Below are 26,416 nucleotides of genomic sequence, written 5' to 3' on the forward strand. Positions count from 1 at the left end.
TCACTTCCTGTGCATAGATCTCCGTCCAGCGTGCAGCGAGTGTGTCAACTCCTGTGCATGGATCTCAGCCCAGAGTGCAGGGAGTGTGTCATCGCCTGTGCGTAGATCTCTGCCCAGAGAGCAGCAAGTGTGTCATCTCCTGTGCGTAGATCTCTGCCGAGAGTGCAGCAAGTGGGTCACCTCCTGTGCACAGATCTCTGCCCAGAGCACAGCGAGTGTGTCACCTCCTGTGCACAGATCTCTGCCCAGAGCACAGCAAGTGTGTCACCTCCTCTGCATTGATCTCTGCCCAGAGTGCAGTGAGTGTGTCACCTGCTGTGCGTAGATCTCTTTGCAGAGTGCAGTGAGTGTGTCACCTCCTGTGTGTAGATCTCTGCCCAGAGTGCCGCGAGTGTGTCACGTTCTGTGTGTAGATCTCTGCCCAGAGTGCACTGAGTGTGTCACCTCCTATGTGTAGATCTCTGCCCAGAGAGCAGCGAGTGTGTCATCTCCTGTGCGTAGATCTCTGCCTAGAGAGCAGCAAGTGTGTCACCTCCTGTGCACAGATCTCTGCCCAGAGAACAGTGAGTATGTCACCTCCTCTGCATAGATCTCTGCCCAGAGTGCAGTGAGTGTGTCACCTGCTGTGCGTAGATCTCTGCGCAAAGTGCAGTGAGTGTGTCACCTCCTGTGGGTAGATCTCTGCCCAAAGTGCCGCGAGTGTGTCACGTTCTGTGTGTAGATCTCTGCCCAGAGTGCACTGAGTGTGTCACCTCCTATATGTAGATCTCTGCCCAGAGAGCAGCGACTGTGTCATCTCCTGTGCGTAGGTCTCTGCGCAGAGTGCAGTGAGTGTGTTACCTCCTGTGTGTAGATCTCTTCCAGAGTGCAGCAAGTGTGTCACCTCCTGTGCGTAGATCTCTACCCAGAGTGCAGTGAGTGTGTTACCTCCTGTGTGTAGATCTGTGCCTGGAGCGCAGCGAGTTTGTCACCTCCTGTGCGTAGATCTCTGCCAAGAGTGCAGCGAGTGTGTCACCTCCTGTGCATAGATCTCTACCCAGAGTGCAGTGTGTGTCACCTCCTGTGCGTAGATCTCTTCCAGAGTCAAGAGAGTGTGTCACTTCCTGTGCGTAGATCTCCGTCCAGAGTGCAGCGAGTATGTCACCTCCTGTGCATGGATCTCAGCCCAGAGTGCAGCGAGAGTGTCATCTCCTGTGCGTAGATCTCTGCCCAGAGAGCAGCGAGTGTGTCATCTCCTGTGCGTAGATCTCTGCCCAGAGTGCAGCAAGTGTGTCACCTCCTGTGCACAGATCTCTGCCCAGAGCACAGCGAGTGTGTCACCTCCTGTGCACAGATCTCTGCCCAGAGCACAGTGAGCGTGTCACCTCCTATGTGTAGATCTCTGCCCAGGGAGCAGCGAGTGTGTCATCTCCTGTGCGTAGATCTCTGCGCAGAGTGCAGTGAGTGTGTCACCTCCTGTGTGTAGATCTCTGCCCAGAGTGCCGCGAGTGTGTCACGTTCTGTGTGTAGATCTCTGCCCAGAGTGCAGCGAGTGTGTCACCTCCTGTGTGTAGATCTCTGCCCAGAGTGCAGCGAGTGTGTCACCTTCTGTGCGTAGATCTCTGCCCAGAGTGCAGTGAATGTGTCACCTCCTGTGCGTAGATCTCTGCCCAGAGTGCAGTGTGTGTCACCTCCTGTGCGTAGATCTCTTCCAGAGTCAAGAGAGTGTGTCACTTCCTGTGCATAGATCTCCGTCCAGCGTGCAGCGAGTGTGTCAACTCCTGTGCATGGATCTCAGCCCAGAGTGCAGGGAGTGTGTCATCGCCTGTGCGTAGATCTCTGCCCAGAGAGCAGCAAGTGTGTCATCTCCTGTGCGTAGATCTCTGCCGAGAGTGCAGCAAGTGGGTCACCTCCTGTGCACAGATCTCTGCCCAGAGCACAGCGAGTGTGTCACCTCCTGTGCACAGATCTCTGCCCAGAGCACAGCAAGTGTGTCACCTCCTCTGCATAGATCTCTGCCCAGAGTGCAGTGAGTGTGTCACCTGCTGTGCGTAGATCTCTTTGCAGAGTGCAGTGAGTGTGTCACCTCCTGTATGTAGATCTCTGCCCAGAGTGCCGCGAGTGTGTCACGTTCTGTGTGTAGATCTCTGCCCAGAGTGCACTGAGTGTGTCACCTCCTATGTGTAGATCTCTGCCCAGAGAGCAGCGAGTGTGTCATCTCCTGTGCGTAGATCTCTGTGCAGAGTGCAGTGAGTTTGTCATCTCCTGTGCATAGATCTCTGCCCAGAGTGCCGCAAGTGTGTCACGTTCTGTGTGTAGATCTCTGCCCAGAGTGCAGCGAGTGTGTCATCTCCTGTGCGTAGATCTCTGTGCAGAGTGCAGTGAGTGTGTCATCTCCTGTGCGTAGATCTCTGCCCAGAGTGCTGTGAGTGTGTCAAGTTCTGTGTGTAGATCTCTGCCCAGAGTGCAGCGAGTGTGTCACCTCCTGTGTGTAGATCTCTGCCCAGAGTGCAGCGAGTGTGTCACCTCCTGCCAAAGGGCTACCTTCTGTGCTCTACTGAGGGTGAATAGAGGCAGCCAGTGCAGTTTTTAGTATTTTTGTATCACACATTTATCTGCAAGGGCTGTATCCCCTTCAACAGCATGTCTCTTCCTTTTCAGAAGTGGGGTCGGCATCCTTCATGCAGAGTGTGGTGGCAGCAGGACCTAAAAGACAGATCGGAAAAAAATATGCTATTTTGGAGGCATGATGTATGTTATGGGAAGGGAATGTGCGTCAGGTGTGAATGAGTTGGTTTAGGTGTATGTATTTCCTTGCAGACGTCTCCACCACAGTTTTCAGACACCTCGTTGAAGAGCAGGGAGCATAAAATATGGTTGTTATGTTACTGCTAGCACCTTTATAGTTGTAAATTATGTTTATTCAGAATCCACCACCTAAATGGAGACATGTACCTCTACACCTTCTAGTAAATTTGCACCTGGAAATGGCGAGTAGCCTAAAGTCGTAAATTTACTACAAAGAATAAGAGTAAAGTTCCACGTGTAGATGTACTCATGTAAGTTCATCACCAATAAAAGGCATCGAAGAGATGGGCAGCGTAGGAAAGTGACCCTTTTAGTAAAGGTTACCCCATCATTTTTTGCCTGGTATATGATGCAATCTTGATTGAAGTGCACTGGGTTACAGCTATCCAGGTCTCCAGTGCCAGATCTTGTTCCCTAAAATGGTACAATTGTTCCCCCAATTGTCGATCCCTTTGGCACCTCTGTAAGTCCCTAGTAAATGCTATCCCTGGTACTTGGGGCATGGGTACTAAGGAGGTCACCTAAGTGCTGCAGCATGTATTGTGCCACCCTAAGGGACCCCTCACCGCACTCACGCAAAGTGCCATTGCAGGCTGCATGCCATGGTGCAGACAAAAGTGAAGACACAACATGTCATCCTCCCTGTGTGCGATGTCTGCAGACACTGCATGTAATAGATGTAAGTCACCCCTACATCAGGCCTTACAGCCCTAAGGCAGGGTGCATTATAGTACTTGAGAGGACATACCTGCATGAGCAGATATGCCCCTGTGGTGTCCAATCATATACCTGGACACTGCCAGTGAACAGGGAAGCCATCCTGAGTATGTGTACTAAGCATTAGTTATTATGAGTTCCCCGGTTACATGATGATTCGCTAAAACCAAAGATGTTTGGCATCAAATATCTCGTATAATTAAAGCCACACTGATTCAAGTGGTGCATGTATTAATACATGCATCCGGAGAGTACCTTAGAGGTGTTACCTGAAACTTACCAACCTCTAGTGTGCTGCCTGTCTGGTGTACACCAGCCTGCCAACACAGATGTGTTTCTGACCCCCTGCAGGTGGGAGCCCACACTCTCTGAGGCGCAGAAACAAAGCCTGCTCTGGCAGGATGTGTTGTCACCTCCTCCAAGCCTAGCAGAATGTCTGAGGGATCACCATATCAAGGCAGGAGGCTGTAAATGCCTCTGCTGCCTTTGATATGTGACCATGGCTTCCCCCAGACAGGGGAAATGCCCCCCTCTGCCCTGGGTTCATTTGGCACTAGGATAGGCGGGAAAACTAGCTAACCAGGTGGCTACCTGTAGTGCACCGAAAACTAGAATTCGACCATCTTGGTTTTTGGTGGAATTAGGTTCTCTAAGTTAGGGTTATAACCACTTCCCACAGGAAGAGGTCATATAGTCAAGTCAAGTAAATTTCGGGACATTTGTATAACGCACACATCACTCCTGGAGTCTCATGGCGCATATAGGGGATATAGTCACCCAAAAGGAGACTCGCCCATTAGCTACTACATGTCACTCCCTTTACCGCCCCTTACTTGAGTATTTAGAGGGCACCCCTGATGCCAGGAACTCAGAGACAATGGACCCAGAAGAAGAGATCAAAGAAGAGCCGTAAAAATGAGAACTGAAAACTTGCTGTGGACTTTTTGGAGCCAAACCCTGCCTGCCAGCACCAGTATCAACAATTGTGAAGAAACCAACTCGCCCTGCAGCTGAGCCTCTACCAAAATCCCCAGTAGACTGCCAGCCCTTAACAAATTGCCAGCAATCTTCCTTGGAGTAGAGGAACTACTCCCCTGCAGTCTGAAGGCACCAAAACAGCAGAATCTGGTTTACTGTGCTCCCGCTCCCCAGCCACACCGATGCAGCAGCCCCTCAGGGAGGGGTCATTGTGCTCCAGGAGATCAGATCTGTCTCCCCACCAAGTGAGAAGACGCTAGAACCATTCTGTACTGCACAGCACCTGCACCCGGCGTATCATAACCCTTGCAGCGGCCAGAGCCTGTTTCAGTCCAATAGGGACTCCAACAACACTGAGACCGAGAAGTCATCAAGGGATATCAGCACCACAGAGACAGACTTGCAGAGTGGCTTATCTGTACTGAGTTTTGGACCCTCAACTGGTGAGAATGACAACAGCAAGGACCTGCGACTCACTAGTCCAGCCGACCTAACTTCTCTTCGCCTGAGGGGGTTCTCGAGAACTGACTCTGCTGCCTTGCTCCTAGGACCCTTTTGCTCTGAGACCCCCACTGAAAGCTCCGGGACTTGACTCTAAGTTCTTGTCTGCAGCCTGTTTTCAGGTGCCCCCTCCCCTCTCCTTCATGGTAGCGCATAAGGCTACCAATGTGACCAGCATCTCTGCACCCCTGACTCCCAAGGGCAGGTATACTCTAACTGCTGCTGGTACTTTTGACCTTACCCCTCACCAGCTTAAGTCCTGAAGTGGTCCCCCGGAAACCTACTGCAAGTACCTGTATACCATGAATGTCTTTTTCTCCTATAGGAAAACATTAAACTTAAGGACGCATTTAAGAGAACATTTAACTTTCCTCTCAATTTAGATATCTCAAACATACTTACTTGTTTACAAAGTTCTTAGGATCAAAATTTATTAAAAAATATGAATTCTTTTTCTAGATTGGTCTCGTATTTATTCTAGAGTGTGTGTCTCATTCATCACCTCCGTGAGTGCAACAAATCCTGAGCCCTACCCTCCGATAAGCCATATCTGCTCGCCCACACTACCACAAACGAGAGCACTTAGTCTTATCATGTTTGCCTCTGTAAACCAATTAGGGATCCACTGGACTCTCTGCACAGTGTACTTCGTTTTTGTGCACTATATAGAGAGCCAGCCTCCTACGGACAGTATCACGAGGGAAGTTCGGTAAGGCATTCCAAGCAGAGGATGTGAAGTAGCCAAACCTCCGGCCACCTAACATGGCTTTCCTGATGCGAGGAATAAAAAAGCAAGGCCCTGATTCACAAAGGTAACTCACACTTTTGAGTAAGTTTACTATTTTTTGGCTATTTACAGAATCCTACCATAACAGGGTTTCATTTCCTTTCACTCCCCTTTCAACCGTCCTCACTATCCCTGCTTTGGTCCACCTAACACACACATTTAACGAATGCTTAGAGCAAATGGCAAATGTGCGCATTATGACAGACAAAAACTGGGAATACCACATTTAATTCCAGTCCGCAATGTAATTCCCTATTGCATGGCGATTAACTCATGACAGCGGGAATTCCATGTGAGAATGCCACCCGGGAGCACTAAAACTGGACACAGCAGAATTCTTCATTGAATTTCTCCATACCCGTAATGGGACTACGGGGCCTTAACAAGGCAGTTTCTGAAATATAAATTTGCTCCACAGAAGGTGAGCCGCGCCACTTAATCACAGCAGCACAGGGGGTGACACAGACACTGCAGCCTTAGAAGTGCCGTGAAACAAAGTGCCAAGCGTGGCTCAGCAATGCACAATACAAGATAACACCTAGTACACCCACAAACTCAATGCACCACCAAAAGGTACAATGTGATTTCCTGTGTTTTATGCCGCACATCCCTGACAGGAAGTCCCTTGCACCATTTTTAAAATTTTTAATTCTAAGACACAGACGTTGTGAAATATATGAAACTGAGAGACTTACCTAAGTGTGGAACATTTAATTAAAAGCGGCTTCAGCGTTCTGACATCCTCGGGCCTCAATGTAATCTGATCGAGACGAATGCTCTCGACTCCTGAATACTTTAAACAGAATGTGAGGGCTCTGAAATCCATGGAAGTCATCTTGCGGCTCATCGTACTGTGTGTCATATTTATGTCTTTCACATATACAGGTTCTGTTTTCACAAACTCTTCATCTTGGGTCTCGTACAAACAGTGGAATAAGTCCATCTTGTGACAAGTGAGCTCCTCTCCAAATTTTAGTTCTAGTTTTTCCGCTATCCAGGCCTGTAGCACAGGTTTGATTTCTGGTGAAATCCTCCACTGGAATTTACTGTTTATCTTATCCAGTTTCTCTGTGTTGATAAGGCCGAACAGAAAGCGCACGGTCAGCATCAAGTGATTGTTTTCCCCGTCTAAATATTCATTCAGTAAGCGGGTCACGGCTCGATGCGGACTCTCTGTGTTCTCTGCAGCTGAATCATTTTCTTCCAGGATATAAAAGAGCGCAGCAAAAAACTCCTGGAAGCTCAAGTGGATGAAGCTGTAGACGCTGACCTTATCAGTACATTCTTTAAAAATATTATTGTTCAGGAAGAGGGATTGGACGGCCAGTATGTTTACACCATGATTAACTATGTCCTGTTCTTCAAATAGGATTTTCTGCTGATAGACGCCTTCCTCAGCCAAGGCACACAGACTCTTTAAGTTATTGGTAATGTTTAGTGGAACAGACTTTTTGCTCTGCTGCTTTAATAAATTGAAAAGAAAAAGCAAGTAGACGGAAGTAATCGTTCTCAAATCATGCACATCTTCATTATATTTGTTCTGCTCCCTTTTGACAGTGCAAACAATCCAGCATATAATGGGCACAAAACACATGGTGTAGAGAATTTCATTTTCTTTTACAATTCTTATAGCATTTGCAGCTTGCATTTCATCTCCAAAGAACCTTGTAAAATATTCTTTCCTACCAGTTTCAGAAAACCCAAGAATCTCTGCGAAGCGTCCATCCTTCATGCACCTTTGGAGGGCGTCCAAAGCAGTTGGCCTTGTGGTGATTATTATATATGACTTCGAAAGGTACCTTTTCCTTAATAAACAGAAGATTGTTTTACCCACTTGAGATTTTTTATCAGGATCATCGGACAGCAAATCTTCATTGATTTTAAGTTCATCGAAGCCGTCGATGATGAAGAGCATCTTTTCAGGGTTGGCTTCGATCTCACTCATTGACAGGCGCGGCTCCCCTTCAATGCTGGGTAAGATGAGGTCAGCGATCGGCCTCTCTGCGCTCAGCTGGTTATATTCTCTGCAGTGGATGTAAAACACATACTCAAATCTGTCCTGAAAGAGGTTGCCCGATGCCCAGTCGAACATGATCTTTCGGGCAGTCATGGTCTTTCCGATCCCAGCCACTCCCTGGAGCACCACAGTCCTGGGGACATGTCCATCCTCTTCAGGCGAAAATAAATCTTTAATGCTAGAGTATGAATCTGCAGCTCTTTCTTCCATAAGCTCTAGATGTCTCTCTCCACATGACATTATTTCATGTTCTTTATCTTTCCTTTTACGGTAGTTCTTTAAAATGAGGAGTTTTGTGTACCTTCCTTCTAAAGTCACAGTTTCACCGATTCTACTGTCATTATCTTTCATTTCTCTGAATTCCTCTTTAATATATTCCTTGTACTTCCTCTTGGTATCTGTTGAAATATAGAGACAACATATGAAAAAACTACTTAGAAATAAAATGTGAGTTAATAGTGTTACAGTTTAATTTAACTGCACGGTCACAATGAACATGAAACCCTTCCGATTTATTCAGAGTTGCCCCCACGGTTGGTATTTGTTTGTGAATATGGAAGAGAATAAGAAATTACACAGTGAGATCTTAACATCAGGGATTCTTTGTTGTCAGTAAATGACAGACTTTGGATTGAAATAAACAGGCCAGGACGATCAAGGAAATAATTCGCAAGAAAGAATACTATTATAGGAAATGGAGGCTCAGTTATAACTACATTTATTTCCTCAAAACGTCTATCAGCAAAAGAAAAACATCACTGGTTCATTAGACAAGGATCCAACCAAGCTAGAAGTTCAGTATCTTCCTTCCAAAGATGTCCTCAGCCCACCGTCCACGTGTAGCCACCCTTTAAATGCCGCGTCCTTCACTACAATGTCTGTAATGGAATCTACACCCCTGAAACAATAGTGTGGGAGACTCTACATTCATCAAGAGAGTCAGCATCGCTGATGGCGAGAGAAGATCACACTGAAGAGATCACCACTCTTGTTTGTGAAGGGATTGGAGTTTACCCTTAATCTCATTATTGAAGTCATTGTTGAGGGATTACTCCCACATTTTCATGCCCACTGCTGTATAAGATTACAGAAATAATCAGCGCTCTTCACAAACGCTTGACTGGCCCCAATACATATAGGCGGCAAGAATGTTTGCGTCCGAGTCAGTATCAATATCCCAGTTAAGGTTTGGTTCATCCATAAACAAACTCTTTACAATTAACAAAAAATGCAAGATTCCAATGAAAAACTAAGTTAAAAAATGAAAAAGATTCAATCTAACAGTTTATTTTTTGTGCAAGTGGAGCAGGAGAACAGTTTACTTATCTTCGGTAACTCTCTTTCTGGTGGATACTCTATCTAACCAGAGACTCTTCATCTTAGAATACTCCCCCGGCGGCAGATGGGACCTGGAGACTTTCCATAGCTAGTTCGCATCGTACTGCTCATCGCTGGATTCATACCACCGCAGAAGTGACGAAGCAGCGCCGGATGAGCCCCCCTTTGTGCACCCTCAGAAGTGGAGCAAAAACAATTGTAAGAAACAGTGTGCTGGATAATAACTTGGAGCCTTTTATTAGATTTTAAAAAGAGACCAGGCCACAGACAGAGAGGTGGTAAGGCAGGGAGGAGTCTGGGGCTAGATACAGTCTGCACCAGAAAGAGGATTACAAAAGATGCTTTACTTGTTCTTCTAATGGAGACTTTTAACAGCAGATTCTTCACCTGGCAATAGATATCAAAGCAATAATTCCCAAACGGGGGGGTCTGTGGAGTAGACTCAAGACAAAGTCTTGCAGAGCCAAGCTGGGGCAAAGTGTCTGCCTGCCAGACCAGGATATCTAGGCAGTAGTACCTTGTGAATGTGTGTAGCGATGCCCACGACACAGACTGGCAGACATCAAGGACAGTTAATCCTTGTGGCAGAAAAGTGGTAGCAGCGTTGGCCCTGGTGGAATGAGCTCTCTATCCTTCCTGTGGTTGCTTTCTGGCCGGTGTGTAGTAGATCTTGATATATGGTACTATCCACCTTGACAATGTTCTCCTCTGCTCAGCCCTCCCACTCTTTTCCCGGAGAAACTCTGTTGGACTTGGCCTTTTTTGCAGGGTCATCCCTGAACTTCTTGCCTTCCTCCTGTATTTTTTATGACCTTTTGTCGGCTGTTTTATGACTCTGGGCACTTTACCACTGCTGATCAGAGCTAAAGTGCATATGCTCTCCCTATTGTAAATTGATGTATTGATTAGTGACTCCATGACTGGCTTTTTTGGTTTACATGTCAGACACTAGTCTAGTTTCCTGAGTGTGCCCAAGGTTTGTAAATCCAAACGCTGCTAGTAGTCTCGCAGCACTGGTTGTTCCACCCACAGAAGCAGCTAGTAAAAGTGTGTCTAAGGCCTGCCATTGCAGAGCCTGCGTGCAGTTGTTAGACGGACCGGGAGGGTCGGCCGAGATTACGGGGAGAGGTCTCCAGGGAGAGCCGTCTCCAACAACTGTACAGATAAGTAACTTCCCCCCCACAGACGGACACCACACAAGATTGAAGGTTAACGAGACTTTATATGCACTTCTTAGGTTACGTTGATATAATACAAGGAGGTCTGGACTCAGGGGTCCCCTCGGTTCTGATCTCTGGTTGAGGAAAAGGGTAGCGGGACAGTCTTAGTTACCAATGAGTTCAATAGCTCTCAATCCTCGAGCTCGGCGTGGTAGCTGATCGGGCCGTGGAGGAGCCAAGCAGGTCCCGAGATGGATGAAGGATGGTCGACGGGCCGTGGAGAAGCCAAGCAGGTCCCGAGATGGATGAAGGATGGTCGACGGGCCGTGGAGAAGCCAAGCAGGTCCCGATGCAGATGACAGTTACAACGGTCCGCGGCCTCGCCAGCAGATCCGGACGACGGTGAAGGATGAAGGTTACGACGGCTGTGGCAGCGCCACCAGGCAGGATGATGGTGCACAGGACAGAGCTACGGCAGCGCCAGTAGTCCGTCCAGGATGAGTTCTTCTTTCGTCTCTCGACTCCAAGATACAACTGCCTTCCTGTTCTGGAGCTGCCCCAGTTATAGGGCTGGCGTGCTTTGATGTCCGGACCCTCGCACTTGGAGGTCGGGAGGTCCGGGATGAGGGAGTCCAGACACCCAGCAGGGGGGTGGAGCCAGCGCCCGGGGAGGCGATGGGCGAGCGGCACTGGCCGGGGGAGAACCATCGACACCTCTTTCTCCCATTGACTGGCCAAGTAGCTCGCTCACCTCCTGGGTGGAGGGTGGTGCCGGAATGTCTGAGGCCGGGCTAGGCCCAGGGTTGAGGTCGATCGGGGGCCAGGCGGCCTCGTGGCGAAGTGTCCAAGATGGCGGCCCGGGCTGGGCGCGTGGGCCGGCCGTGGATCGGACCCACGAGGTTATCATGCTCGGGGGCAGGTGTCCCTGAGGGGACGTAGGACGTGCAATGGTGGGGTGTGGTGCTTGTATGACTGGCTCGGGCTTGGTCGAGCCGGGGGAGAGCGGCCCGTCACGTGGCCTGTCCAACATGCGTCCCCCCCAGCTGAAGGCGGGGAGAGTTACCCATCCTCTTGGGGACTCTCTTCGTCGAGGCGGAAAAACCGGGACAGGCCATCCGCGTTGGCGTGGTCAGACCCAGGCCGGTGTTCAACGGTAAAGTCCATACCTTGCAAGGAGATGGACCAGCGTAGCAGTTTTGGGTTTTCCCCCCGCATATGCATCAACCACTGCAGGGGTCGGTGGTCAGTCTGCACCCGGAAGTGGGTGCCAAAAAGGTAGGGTCGGAGCTTCTTGAGGGCCCATACCACAGCGAAGGCTTCCCTCTCTATGGTGCTCCAGCGTTGCTCCCGTGGTAGGAGTCTCCGGCTGATGAAGGCCACCGGTTGATCAAGGCCTTCGGTGTTTACCTGGGACAGGACCGCCCCAATGCCCTGGTCGGAGGCGTCCGTCTGGACGACGAACTCCCGGCTGTAGTCTGGGGCCTGGAGTACAGGAGCGGAACACATGGCGGCCTTTAGCTGTTCGAAGGCCGCTTGACACTCTGGGGTCCAGTTCACCTTCTTGGGCTGATTTTTCGACGTGAGTTCGGTGAGAGGCCCCACGATGGTACCATAGTCTTTCACGAACCTTCGGTAGTAGCCCGTGAGGCCCAGGAAGGCTCGCACCTCAGTTTGAGTGTTAGGGGGTTGCCAGTTCTGGATGGCGGCAATTTTCAGTTGAAGAGGGGCCACTAGACCGCTTCCCACTTGGTGTCCGAGGTAGGTCACTGACCCTTGTCCAATTTGACATTTGCTGGCCTTGATCGTGAGGCCAGCTCGCTGAAGGGCTTGCAACACTGCCTGGAGGTGGTGGAGGTGCTCGGTCCAGTGGTGGCTGTACACAGCGATGTCGTCCAGGTAGGCGGCGCTGAACTCTTCGAGCCCCGCCAGGACCTGATTGACGAGCCGTTGGAAAGTCGCTGGGGCATTTTTCATGCCGAAGGGCATGACCGTGAAGTGATAGTGGCCATCGGGGGTGGAGAAGGCAGAACGTTCTTGTGCTCGGGGTGTGAGGCCGATTTGCCAATAGCCTGCCGTTAGATCGAAGATGCTGAGGTAACGGGCAGCGCCCATTCGGTCGACCAGTTCATCTGCCCGGGGGATGGGGTGTGCGTCCGTTCTGGTGACTTCATTCAGGCCCCGGTAGTCGACACAGAACCGGAGTTCGGGTGTGGTTCCGGGGGCGGCTGCTTTGGGGACCAGTACGACCGGGCTGGCCCATGGACTGTCGGAGGGCTCGATGACCCCGAGCGTGAGCATCTTAGTTACTTCCGCCTGGATGCAGGCCCGTACCCGATCAGGTACGCGGTAGGCCCGGTGGCGGATAGGAGGGCTGTCTCCGGTGTCCACATCGTGCACACACCAGGAAGTGACACCTGGGGTGAGGGAGAACAGGCTGGCAAATCGTGATAGGAGGGCTTGGCACTCTTGGCGTTGTTCCTGGGTGAGGGTCTCCGAGAGTCGGACCCCATCCACGGAGCCGTCTTGCTCCTGGGTCCGCAAGAGGTCAGGGAGAGGCTCGGAGTCGTCCTCAACCCCGTTGTCTGTGGCCATCAAGAGGCTGAGTTCTGTTCGTGCAAAGTGGGGTTTCAGTCTGTTGGTGTGGAGGACTCGGAGCGGATTCCGGGCGGACTCCATATCGATCAGATAGGTGGCGGGTCCCTTGCGCTCGATTACCTTGAAGGGTCCCGTCCATTTGTCTTGGAGAGCGCACGGTTCTGTGGGGGACATTACCCAGACCTGTTGCCCCGGCTCGAATTCAATAGATGAGGCGTTCTGGTCATACCATCTCTTCATGTCCTCTTGACTGGCCTCTAGGTTGGCTTTCGCTAGGTCTCTGAACCGCTGGGACTGGTTGCGGAGGGTGAGGAGGTACCGGAAGACATCTGGAGGACTCTTGGCCGGAGGCAACTCCCAGCCTTCTTTGATCAGGCTGAGTGGCCCCCGTACTGGGTGCCCATAGAGCAGCTCGAATGGGCTGAAGCCTAGGGACTTCTGTGGGACCTCCCGGTAGGCGAAGAGGAGGCACGGCAGCAGCACGTCCCACTGGCGACGGAGGGGTTCTTCCAATCCCCCGATCATCCCTTTTAGTGTGCGATTGAACCGTTCAACAAGTCCGTTTCCTTGGGGGTGATAGGGGGTCGTGAAGCGGTAGGTGACCCCACACTGTTGCCAGAGGGACTTCATGTATTTGGAAATAAAGTTCGTGCCTCTGTCACTGACGACTTCTCGGGGGAACCCCACACGGGAGAAGATCCCCATCAGGGCCCTGCCGACCACTGGGGCTGTGACGGTCCGGAGAGGAATAGCCTCAGGGTAGCGGGTGGCGTGGTCCACTAGTACTAGGATGAAGCGATGGCCTTGTCTTGTACGTGGGTCTAGGGGTCCCACAATGTCTATTCCGACCCTCTCAAATGGGGTTGTGACTACGGGAAAGGGTTGCAGGGGGGCCTTTAATTTGCGGCCGCTCTTCCCACTGGCTTGGCACGTGGGGCAAGATCGGCAATGCTGGTGCACATCGTTTCTCATTTTTGGCCAGAAGAAGTGGGTCACTAGGCGGCTGTAGGTTTTATCTTGTCCCAGGTGCCCTGCCAGGGGGACATCGTGGGCCAGATTTAGCAGGAAGTCTCTAAAGCGGAGTGGCACCACTAGTACTCGGTTGGCCCCCAGCTCGGCGATTCGTTGCTCGCTGTACAGTAGGTCATTGTCCCAGTAGACCCAATGAGCTCCGGAGGTATCCCCTGCGCTTTGGGCGAGCGCTTGTTGTCGGAGTCCCTCAAGGGAGGGACAGGTCTTCTGCTCCTGACGAAATTGTTCTTGTGTGGGCCCCCCTTCTTGAGCCCACTGGTCGAGATTAGCAAGGTCGGAAGGTTGAGCAGGTTCGAGGGGGATGCACTGGTCGGGGGTCTCGGCGGGGGCGACCGGAGGCGGAGGCGCCGGCCATTCTGGTTCTTCCGGGTGATGGTTGGCACGGGCGGCCATAGACCGGGTGGTGACGCACGCCCAGTCTGGGACGCCCAACATCCCCAAGTGTTCTTTTCGCTCCACGGCTGCCCACGGGGAGCTTTCCAGGTCATTTCCGAGGAGGCAGTCCACGGGGGCGTCGTCTCGGACCGTTACTTTCAACATGCCGGAGACCCCTCCCCATTCAAAGGGGACGCAGGCCATCCGACACAGACTCTCCGAGTTGTCGGCTGATCGTACAGGGCAGAGAATGTTCGGTAGATATTGCTCTGGGGTCACCAGATGACAGCGGACGGCTGTCACACTGGCCCCGGTGTCTCGAAGGGCTTTGGCCCGTTGTCCATTGATGCTCACCCATTGGCCGTACTTCTGGGTGTTAGCGGGTAGGGGGACCCGCGGGACCATGTCTCTTCCCCCTAAGCACGCGAGAGTCATGGCGGCTGGCTCCCACCCTTGATACTCTTGCTCGTCTGTTTCTTGTTCCTCGGAGATCTGTTCTTCCCCTAGTGCCGCGGCGGTCACCTGGCGGGGTCTTGGGCTCTGATACTGCGGGCAGCTTGGGTCATTTGCATAGTGGCCGACTCGTTGGCATCGGTGACATGTAACATTGGCTCTGTATCCCGGTCGCGCCGGGGTGCTGCCCCGGTTGGCCGGGGGGGTGGTGCTGGTAGTGGGGGCGGCCGGAGTGTTGTCTCTTCCTCGTCCTTGGCCCCCTCCTCCTCCTCTGGATCGGTGGTGACCATTGTTGTTCCTGTTCTGCTCGTAGGACCCATTCCGGCCCACTCGGGTGATCTCCCACCGGTCAGCTTCGGCTGCGAGCTGCCGGGGATCGGTTAACTTGCTGTCGAGGAGGTGTTGGCGTAGTTCAATGAAGCAGTTGTTGGACAGATGCTCCCATACCATCAGATTGAACAACTGCTCGTAGGTCGTGACGTTGTTCCCTCTGATCCAGCCTTCGAAGGCTCGGCTAAAGTACGTTACATAGTCCACCCAAGTTGTACCTGGAATGCGTGTGCAGTCTCGGAACCTCTGACGGTACATCTCGGGCGTGAGGCCATAGCGAGTGAGGAGGGCCGCTTTCATATGGTCGTAGGAGGTCATCTGGTGGTCTGGGAGCTGTAACAGAGTATCGCGGCCCTCATTGAGGAATTTGCCCCATAGGCCGGCTCCCCAGTCGGCTCTATCGATCCGGTGCGCAGTCATCGCGATTTCATATGCTTTAAACCATTGCTGGATGTCGTCTTCTCGAAAATATTCTCGGACCACATCCTTGGGGATGTGCACTTTTTTGTCCGTGGTCCCGGGGGTGGACGGTCTGTCGGGCACCCCTAATTCTTTATTCTGTTTGCGCAGGTTGATCTCGGCTAGGTTCCGCTCGTGCTCGTACGTTAGTCTTTTTTCCTCGAGCTCCCTTTGCCTCTGTTTCTCCTCTCTTTCTTCTCGGAGGCGAAGGTGCTCTAAGTTTATTTTTTGCTCGGCCAATTTGAGTTCTATGTCCATCTTGAGTCGGGCCATTTCAAGTTCGTGTAGTCGGGCTTTTTCTCTTTCTTGGATCTCGTCTTGCGAGAGACCCGTTCTTTGCTCTTCAGGGGCCGTGTTGGTCTTTTTCGCGGTGCTTTGCTCCGGGGCTTCGACATCCCCGGTCTCTGCCCAAGATTCTAGGGCATGCTTAAAATCGTCCTTGGTACTTAGTCCGGTGGTAGCGATACCTAGTTCGATGCAGAACTGCTTTAGTTCACGATGGCTGTATTCCTCTAGCTTTTCCATTTGGAACTTCTCAGTTGATCCGCTCTCTTTAGTCGACATTGTTGTTCGTTGTGGGGTGAGCTACTCTCTGTACGTTATGCGGTGATTCGGATCGCGCCGCTGGCCACCAATGTTAGACGGACCGGGAGGGTCGGCCGAGATTACGGGGAGAGGTCTCCAGGGAGAGCCGTCTCCAACAACTGTACAGATAAGTAACTTCCCCCCCACAGACGGACACCACACAAGATTGAAGGTTAACGAGACTTTATATGCACTTCTTAGGTTACGTTGATATAATACAAGGAGGTCTGGACTCAGGGGTCCCCTCGGTTCTGATCTCTGGTTGAGGAAAAGGGTAGCGGGACAGTCTTAGTTACCAATGAGTTCAATAGCTCTCAATCCTCGAGCTCGGCGTGGTAGCTGATCGGGCCGTGGAGGAGCCAAGCAGGTCCCGAGATGGATGAAGGATGGTCGACGGGCCGTGGAGAAGCCAAGCAGGTCCCGAGATGGATGAAGGATGGTCGACGGGCCGTGGAGAAGCCAAGCAGGTCCCGATGCAGATGACAGTTACAACGGTCCGCGGCCTCGCCAGCAGATCCGGACGACGGTGAAGGATGAAGGTTACGACGGCTGTGGCAGCGCCACCAGGCAGGATGATGGTGCACAGGACAGAGCTACGGCAGCGCCAGTAGTCCGTCCAGGATGAGTTCTTCTTTCGTCTCTCGACTCCAAGATACAACTGCCTTCCTGTTCTGGAGCTGCCCCAGTTATAGGGCTGGCGTGCTTTGATGTCCGGACCCTCGCACTTGGAGGTCGGGAGGTCCGGGATGAGGGAGTCCAGACACCCAGCAGGGGGGTGGAGCCAGCGCCCGGGGAGGCGATGGGCGAGCGGCACTGGCCGGGGGAGAACCATCGACACCTCTTTCTCCCATTGACTGGCCAAGTAGCTCGCTCACCTCCTGGGTGGAGGGTGGTGCCGGAATGTCTGAGGCCGGGCTAGGCCCAGGGTTGAGGTCGATCGGGGGCCAGGCGGCCTCGTGGCGAAGTGTCCAAGATGGCGGCCCGGGCTGGGCGCGTGGGCCGGCCGTGGATCGGACCCACGAGGTTATCATGCTCGGGGGCAGGTGTCCCTGAGGGGACGTAGGACGTGCAATGGTGGGGTGTGGTGCTTGTATGACTGGCTCGGGCTTGGTCGAGCCGGGGGAGAGCGGCCCGTCACGTGGCCTGTCCAACAGCAGTCTAGTACTGTCATGCTGGCTGGGCAAGTGCACCCACTTGCCAGTCCCTAAACCTTCCATTCTCTTCATATAAGACACCCCTATGGTAGGCCCAAGGGCAGGGTGCATTGTAAGTATAAGGTAGGACAAGCCCTGGTGTGTGTGGCATATCCTAATAGCAGTGGCGTAACAAAACTTGAGGGGGCCCCCTGCAAAGCACATGGAGACCCACCCCCCCACCACCCCCGGTGGCCCGGCCCACCACCTACCACTTTGCCCTACCACCCAGAAATCTAGTATATTTTGAGTTGAAACCTCCAACATTTAAATGAAATGCCTCTACATTGTCTATCTCTATGTTCTAATGAGAACATGGGAAATACTCAAAATACAAGCTATGCCACTTGTAACAATACTGTCAAAAGCAGATTAGTTAACTGAGGCAGCAATCAGAAAAATGCCAAAGAGCGGTCCTATTGTCTCTGGAAATGCCTTTGGCTGAAGAATAACTATGAAGGATCTGAAATAGAATTGACATTAATGGACAATACCTTGAAACTTTGAAAGACAAACCCAAATCTGCAATTCCATAAAAACTCGACTACAATATACATGAGAAGTATACAAGATGTAACTCAGTATCCAGAGAAAGTCAAGAGAAGTAGACTGCTGAATTATCTGCATGCCACACATTAGCGCCTGTCAAGGGTTGTGCATGATAACGTGAACTGAGGAAGCAATTTCTATTTCTACCATCATGTCTTTATTAGTAAGCATTGAAAACAGGCAGGCAAACAAGGCTGAGGATGAAAACTGGTTGGATGCTTTAGAACATTGATGCAGATGTTTGTTTTATTTATCATTTTTGTAGTGTAAACAATGCTAAATACAGGATTTAATGCACTCATACTACAGACAAGTGCAAGCAACATCATAAATAACACTGCATGTAGAATAAAAACAAACCATATCAGCAAATATCTATGACAATCTATACGAACTGTAGTTGATAAGGCAACAGAAAACGTGCAAATACTTTTAAAGTGCATAATAAAGCAATCACCAGTCCAGCAATATACATAAATCAAGCATGTTTTGTAAAACCATCAACTTTCTTCTTGCATCAAGGTGAAAATACTTTTAAAGTGCATGGTAAAAACAAGTCCAGCAGTTTGCTTAAATGAAGCCAGGTTAGTCAAACAACTCCCCGTTTGGTGTGTGCATAAAGGCACATACATTTCAAAGCAACTGGTAAACAACTACAGCACCATACAAGAATCAAACCAGTTTAAAATAACAATTCCCTTTTTGAAGGCCCAAATATTTCAAAGTGACTAGCAAAACAGTAACAAGTGCAGCAGGCAGCAGCATACATAAATCAAACCTATTTAGTCAAGCAATGTCTCTTGGTTTGTGCATGAAGTTGCAAATATTTCAAACTGACTGGTGACACAAGTACAGCAAGCACCAGCATACATAAATCAAACCTATTTAGTCAGACTAATTCCCCTTTTGTTTGTGCATGAAGGCATGAATATTTCAAAGTGTCTGGTAAAGTAATAACAATTTAGCAACATAAACAAACCCTCCCAGTCAAACAATGCCCATTTTATGTGTGCATAAAGGTGCAAATATTTCAACTCTAGTGGTAAAAACGAAAACAAGTTTAGCAGCATGAACATTAAACAAGTCGACAAAGTATGCCCCTTTAGTTTATGCATAAAGGCACAAATATGTAAGTGACCAGCGAAACAATAACAAGCTCAGCAGCAAAATAAACAAAGCTGTTTACTCAAATGATGCCCCTTTTGTCTGTGCAAAATAAAGTGTCAAGGGGATGCATACAGTCAGGTTAAACTGAATGCATTTCTTCTTGCCTCTATAAACGTATGTTCAGAATATTGAGGTAGCCTATATATAAGCAAACAATATTCAAAGTATGATATACTGGCAGAATGCCATACTACTTACTGCTTCCTCATGTGATTCAAAGGACAGATACATATAGAAAATCAGACCATGAGTAGGAACAGTACTTGCAGGAGCCTGGTGAAATTAATTGCAGAGTTTGAAGGCTGGTATAGCAGAGAAAAAAATTAAACTATTGTTATTCAGGCATTAATAGGGATCAAGGGTGTAGGAAATAATGTGCTGATCCTGCAACAAACTTCCAGTCTTGTGATTAGGGTTGCCAGCTCATTTTAATGCCCCATACAGGACAAAAATAAGCAGTCTTTTCAGCACTTATCTGTGCATACTTCGAACAGCAAATATAAATAGAAAACACTTTTAATTGTGTTTTAGAGTTACGTGAATGATTCATGACTGATAATTAAAGGGAACAAAGACAGAAAAGTCACATTACAAATGAATGCATACATATTTGTTTATAACCCTATTTAGTGTCAAGACGAGGTCTTTCAGTGTCTTTAAACACTTGGCTGTATTTTTCTTTTGGCAACCCTACTTTATAATCACACTATTGCAGTAAATGTACATTTCAAATGTAAGGAATAGGTCCAGGGGGTACTGCCTGGAACCAGAAAAAACTAAGCCTCTGAATCCAGTTTACAAAAGGTATGCAGTGGTGCATTACATAATGGGAAGTCGGTGATGTGCATGAGATAAATATTGCATCCTGTGCATTCTGCGCTTAGCGCTCTCTTTGCATTCTTGTGCACATTGAGATGGGTGCCCTGTGCTGCACATTGGACGCCTTTCACCTCTTGACAGTAATGCTTACTGTGACATAGCCAATGGGGAGATTGACGAGGCAAATGCCTTATAGGCTGGCCACAGGGTACTGTTGCCACAGACAGCCCATCTGCACTCACCAGCAGCAAATAGGGGCTATTGAGGGTCAGCCACAGTGTCTAGGAATGCGGGTCAACACTTTCATACCACACGGTCAAAGGGCGTCGGATGTTACTTTCACTACCCCTGGCATTTTTGAGCAGTGGCGTCCATGCTTTACGCTTTAAAACAGGTACAGCCTCACACATCTTTCCTCTGATGACACAGTTTCACCGATTTTGAGTGTTGGGCCTTCCTGACCGACAGTTGCACCTCTGGCGTGTGCTGGGCCTAGGCAGTGTCACAATTCGGGGAGGGGAACTCAAGCAGAGGGTGCAGCAGGTGCAGTGTAGACTGGGTTGCTGCTGGTTCTGTCTGCTTTGTTTTCCAGATTCTCTGGTGCAAGGTGAAAGGAAGTCAAACCGCATGTCGGATAAAGAGAATCAATCCAAATAATAATATGGAAAGTGAAAGTGCTAGGCCTGGGAGCGGGGCCGAGAGAGTGAGCGCTCCTGCTTGTGAGAATCCGAGAAGATCTTTGTGGGGAGGGAAAGGTCAGAGGCATCGGGTGCTCCTCTGCTGTTGTTCATCTTGGATGGGAGTAAACCATACTGTGTTGTATGGTTCGGTTTGCCAAAATTTCTAGCTGAAAAATAGCAAATACAAGTTCAAAGCATTTGAAAAGTATTTTAAAGTTGGGTAAGCTAATGACATGGGTGGTACTCAAAGTACCTCCCGTGGGTCGCCAGCGGCCTGGCAGGCCTTCATTGGCGGCCCACGGACTTTGCCTTGTCATTTCTAGGCAGAGTGAAGATGCAAGGGATGTAAGAAGGGGTGAAAAAAACAACAAAGCCTCATTAACAAGCAAATTGAAGACCTGTGAACTACTCAGGTGTGCGCCCGGGAAGCTGTCTCAGTACGGGCTGCCACACACAATGGGGTAAGGTGGGGGCTGGGGTGGAATCCCTTTGAGCCCAATGGATGTTGCACATCTTTATGTAAGCACATTCAGAATTTGAACAATTACGCCTGGAGACAGATACAGAAAGAGACAGAAAGGGACAGAAACAGACAGATAGGGACAGAGACAGATAGGGCCGGAGACAGATAGAGACAGAGAGGTAGAGAGAGAGGAAGGGAGAGTGAGGGGGTAGAGAGAGAGAGAGGGAGGTAAGGGAGGTAGAGGTAGAGAGAGAGGGAGGGGGAAAGGGGGTAGATGGTGAGGGGGGACAGGGAGGGAGGCAGAGCGAGAGGAAGGGACAGAGGGAGGGAAAGGGAGGTAGAGGGAGGTAGACAGAGAGGGGGAGGGAGGGACAGAGGGACGGAGAGAGAGAGGAGAGGACAGAGATTTGAGAGGGAGGGACAGAGAGGTAGAGAGAGGGAGGTGGAGGGAGGGAGAGGGAGGGACAGGTAGGGGGAGGGAAAGGGAGGTAGAGGGAGCTAGAGGGAGAGGGAGCTAGAGGGAGGGACATAGGGAGAGGTAGAGGGAGGTAGATGGAGAGGGAGGGAGAGGAAGGTAGAGGGGGAGGAGAGGAAGGTAGAGTTAGAGGGAGGGAGGTAGAGGGAGAGGGAGAGAGAGGGAGTTAGAGGGAGAGGGAGGTAGAGGGCTGGAGGGAGAGGGAGGGAGGGAAAGGGAGAGGGAGGTAGAGGGAGTGACAGAGAGGTAGAGGGAGAAGGATATAGAGGGAGGGAGAGGTAGAGTTTGTGCTACTTCTGTTGGCATTGAGGACAATGCGCATCCTTTAATTTTAAATGTTTGTGTGTTCTAGGAGCAAAGTTCAATGTTTTCAGATAAGAAACAATGTCTTCACCAATTTCTTCTCTACCCCCTCCATTTCCAGTCCCTCACACTCAAATTAAATCCAATGGCAATATAAGAGATGCCAGTGTCTAGGTTATTGATGCGTGCTTAATAAAATGTCTCTCCAATATCTTGCCACTTTTTTTTTTTTACATAAATGTCTTGCAGTGTTTTAAATAACCGTTCTTACAAAGCTATTGCAGCATTTTAAAATAAAGTTGCTTGCACTTGCCTCTCCTCCTTCCTTCTTTCCTCTCTTTGTCACTCCTTTCTCTCTTTCTCCTTTCATTCTACTTGTTCACCCATCACCGACCTCACTTCACTCCTCTCAATCTTATTCTCTGTCAGTCTCCACATCTCTCCTTCAATATTTCCTTTCTTTGGATCTCTCTCACTGGTCTGTCTTTTCCCCTCCCACTTACTAATATCTCAGCTTTTCCTTCTCTGTTTCTGTTGTGTCTCCCACTTACTTTTCTTACTCTTCACCGTTGCTTCGTGTCGCCCCACTCTCCATTCTAATCTCTCTTCCTTACACAACAAACTATTACCCGGTCTCACCTCTGCACCCCCCACTCAATACCCCAGGCCCTCAACCCCCAGCTGCACCTTAAGGGCACAAACAATTGGAAGGCCGCTGATAAGTCTCTGCTGCAGCCAGCAATTCTATACCATGAGCTCATTCCCCAGCCTTCTGTGTAACCCCATTAGTGCACCCCCACTACCCTGATGTGCCAGGACCCCGGAAGCTGTGGTATCAAAAAATAGAAAAGATATGCCATGCGCTATGATGCGAGAGGAGTGATTGGGTCCCCACGTTCCGACGAGAACATCAGCCTATAAATAACATCAGCACTATGATGTTTACATTCATCCATACTGCATTTCTTATCCAAGCGGCCCACTACCCTGAGCACTCCCTGCCCCGCATCTAGCTATGCACATTATGCCAGTCCCCACTCGACAGCACCCTCACAGAGGTTCTGCCCTCTACACTCCCCACCCATCGCACTGTTTTAGCTTAGAACCATATCGGACTGATACACTATGTTTTCCTTTTATTCCCGTCCGGGCCTCACCATGATGGCTCGCATCATTCCAAATTAACGTCGCGTCCGAATCCCCACCCGCCACCCACTGAGACGCCACCACCCATGGACCATTCCTGCCTAGCCTCGCAGCCTTAGATGCAGACTCACCTCCTGACCTGAGGGCTGGGGCTGGGCGGGGCTGGCCCTGGCCTGTAGGCTGCAGCTTCACTCTTCAGAGGTAGCTGCGAACTTGCCGGGCACAGCAGCAGAGAAGGCACTGGCAGCAGGGCAAGGCTCGTCAGGCAGGCCAGGGGCTAGTAATAATTAAATTATTATTATGGTCGGGGCGGGATGGTCCTTCTCAGCGTAGTAGCGTCCGTGGCTGGGTCGTGGGATCGGATGTGCCACACCCAAGTCTCACATGCATGCTGCATGTTTAGTAATGCGCGCCCCGCATTGCGCGCAATAAATTCGATCAGGAGCCAGCAAGGCAGTTCATTCATTGGTCACCAGCCCCCGAGACGGCGCACTGCGCAGACGCGTCGCGGAGACAACTGCACGCCACGCGCACCTGCCCGCACCATTTATTTAAGTGTGCTGATGACGAGCTGAGCTCGTCATAAATAAAGTAAAAAAGCAATTTCCAGCACAGGAGGGGGAAAACACCGAGCAGCCAAGGTGTTAATATATTATAAAGAGCAGCAGCAGTGTTATGCCCCTGGTACAGTGTGTTAAATATACAGCAGCCTTAGTGAGAAGTGCTGGTACAGAAGTGCTGGTCCTGCCCATTCATGGTGTAGCCGTACTGTGTGTGGAGGACTGCTAGTGCTGTACTAGAGTTGCTGAGAAGTGCTGGTACTGCCAATTAATGGTACAGCACCCCTGTTAAGATGTGCTGTTGCAATCATCAGTACAGTCGCCCTGCTAAGAAGCACTGGTACTGTCCATTACTGGAGCACCAGCCCTGCTGAGAAGTGCTGGGACAGTGCCTTATATATGCAGCAGCCCGGCTAAGAAGCACTGATAACATCCTGTACATATTCACAGCAGCCCTGTTTACCAGGGCTCACTCGTTCTGTCAGGGACCTCACTTGTTTTCACTCCTCAGAAGTCCTCAGGAATTATAGTTTTGAAATGGCCAGCTGAGTAAGGACTGGGCGACCACACCCCTGGTCCATTGCATCAAATAATCGAACACTACTTGTGGCATTGTGTGCTTAGTTTACAGACTCGCAGCACCCTTTTTAACTGGGTTATGTACCTGTTCAGAACATGATGGCAGGGCTTTAACTGATCTGGTGTTGCAGATCGAGAAATAAATCCAAAACGAAATCAAAAGAAAAAGTCATTCAGAGATACAAGAATATAGTCTTAATACCGTGTGCATCGTGTCATAGACAGCAAATGGAAACAACTTCTGGAGTAGCAGCAGCCAAATTGGCTCAAGTGAAAGAAACCCTTTAACACGAGAAGGACTTTAGAGGAGACTTGCTGTTCCGTTGTAGCTCTACTGCTGCAAAGACCATCATTTCATAGAAAACTGTCCAGCTCAGATAAACGATTAGGCTTGACCTTAAAGTGGCTGTCAAGCTCAAACAAAGTAATTGCTAATAGCCCAGTACTTTTGCTTTGTCACATTGAAATAAAATCTACACTTGATGTGCTTCCGGTGTTTTTATGTTTTTTTATTTTTTATTTTTACTAGGTTGTCCATTGAAGATACAATCTCTATTTTAACACAGATAATTAATAAAGAGGGAACGTAGAAAATATTTAAAATACTGCTAAAAGAAAATATTGCATGCAGCAATAGTTACTAATCTCGCCTACTCGCTGAAAATCTACCCCAAAACGTCCAAACGTATATATACTGAGTCACGGCGCAGGGGCCCCCATGCTTCAGGGGGCCCTCTCCGCACAGTACTTCCACTGGAGAGCTCCTGATTTAGCTCGGAGGGGGCCCCTCTGCGTCCCTGGCAGGGGAGCCCTCTCAAGTTTCCTTACCAAATCTCTGAATTCTGCACGAGTCTCCCAGATATCCTGCAGGTTTCTCCTCCATTGTTCTGGGGTAGAAAGGGCGCACTTCCGAGCAATCAATACTGAGCTCACCTCGCCCAGCCTGAAAGGTAAAAGGTAAAAGAACCGTGCCAGCAAAGTAGTCCCTTGTGGGCGTGTCTGCGTTGTGCTATGGTTAAGAACAAAGTGGTTCTGTTGGGTAACAAACAATTGCTTTAAAATTGGCTGTGTTAGCTCAGTACATGCTGAATTTAATAAACCTCTCTGAAAACAACTGAAGTTCAAGTTTTTTTATCTCAGTAAAAAGTAAAGACAATCACGATACACAGGAATTACTTCATTCCATAGTGACACAAGTTTCAATACGTGAGGGACCGTTACAGAAACATGTGATAAACGTGACTGTTGGTGAACACAGTGATCAGTGCATTGAATTCAGTGACACATATATACAATTTATACAGGGGAATTGTTAAAAAGGCCAGTGTTGAGTTGATAGTCCAAGGAGACAAGAGGTAGCTTTGCAGGTGCCTGGAGTTATCTTGGCCACCATTGAGCGTCAACCGTTCGACCCTAAGGCGCCCCAGTTGGTGGTCACGGCGGGTCTTTATCGAGACAGGTGAGGGATTGAGAATGGATCAAACTGGTGGGAATTATCACAGCCTGTAAGGCCGTCCGGTTGCGATCACTGCCAAGTCCTGACTTGGCAGTGATCGCAACCGGACGGACTGCGTGCCTAGTGATCGGCTACATTCCCTTCGCAGGGGTTCACCATTTGGCTGCCCTACAGGCTGTGATAATTCCCAACAGTCACGGTTATCACATGTTTCTGTAACGGTCCCTCACGTATTGAAACTTGTGTCACTATGGAATGAAGTAATTCCTGTGTATCGTGATTTTCTTTACTTTTTACTGAGATAAAAAAACTTGAACTTCAGTTGTTTTCAGAGACGTTTATTAAATTCAGCATGTACTGAGCTAACACAGCCAATTTTAAAGCAATTGTTTGTTACCCAACAGAACCACTTTGTTCTTAACCACGCTCACCCAGGTTCTGAGGGACACAGGGTTACCCCATTAATATTTAACAATGCGTTGTGCTGTGGGCGTGTGCTGGGGGTGTGACAATCGCTGGGGGCGTGTGGTAAGTTCCGCCCTTCATGCCATGTCTCATATCGTGTGCTGTGGTCGTATGCTGGGGGCGTGGGCGTGTGCGGGGCGTGGGATTACGGGAAAAAAAAGCGAGCGTTGTGCCCAATATTTCATTGTTTTTTCTTCCCAGGTTCTGAACATTCCAGCTCCGGGTGTCCACCCTGCTCCATTTAAATACCCCTGCACCCCATAATCATAACCCACCCTTACTCCTTAAAATACCCCAACACCCTTAAACACTAACCCATCTTAACCCTATAAATATACCCTGTACCCCAAAACCCAAACCTATCCCTAAACCCTGAAAATACCCCTGTGCCCCAAAAAACAAACGTAGCCCTGAACCCTATAAATACCCCTGTACCTTAAAACCCAA

General features: G+C 49.8%; 1 protein-coding gene across 1 annotated transcript in view; it reads right to left on the reverse strand.

The window, feature by feature from the left end:
* Positions 1 to 26,416, reverse strand: part of LOC147693316 (NACHT, LRR and PYD domains-containing protein 3-like) — a 1,315,468-nt gene that overhangs the window by 846,711 nt on the left and 442,341 nt on the right. The window contains exon 6 of the mRNA XM_086933670.1: positions 6,466 to 8,185. Coding sequence (XP_086789796.1) covers positions 6,466 to 8,185 — 1,720 coding nt within the window. The remainder of the gene's footprint in view (positions 1 to 6,465; positions 8,186 to 26,416) is intronic.

Source organism: Lissotriton vulgaris, chromosome 8 (genome assembly GCF_964263255.1).
Source record: "Lissotriton vulgaris chromosome 8, aLisVul1.2, whole genome shotgun sequence".
NCBI classification, from domain to species: domain Eukaryota; kingdom Metazoa; phylum Chordata; class Amphibia; order Caudata; family Salamandridae; genus Lissotriton; species Lissotriton vulgaris.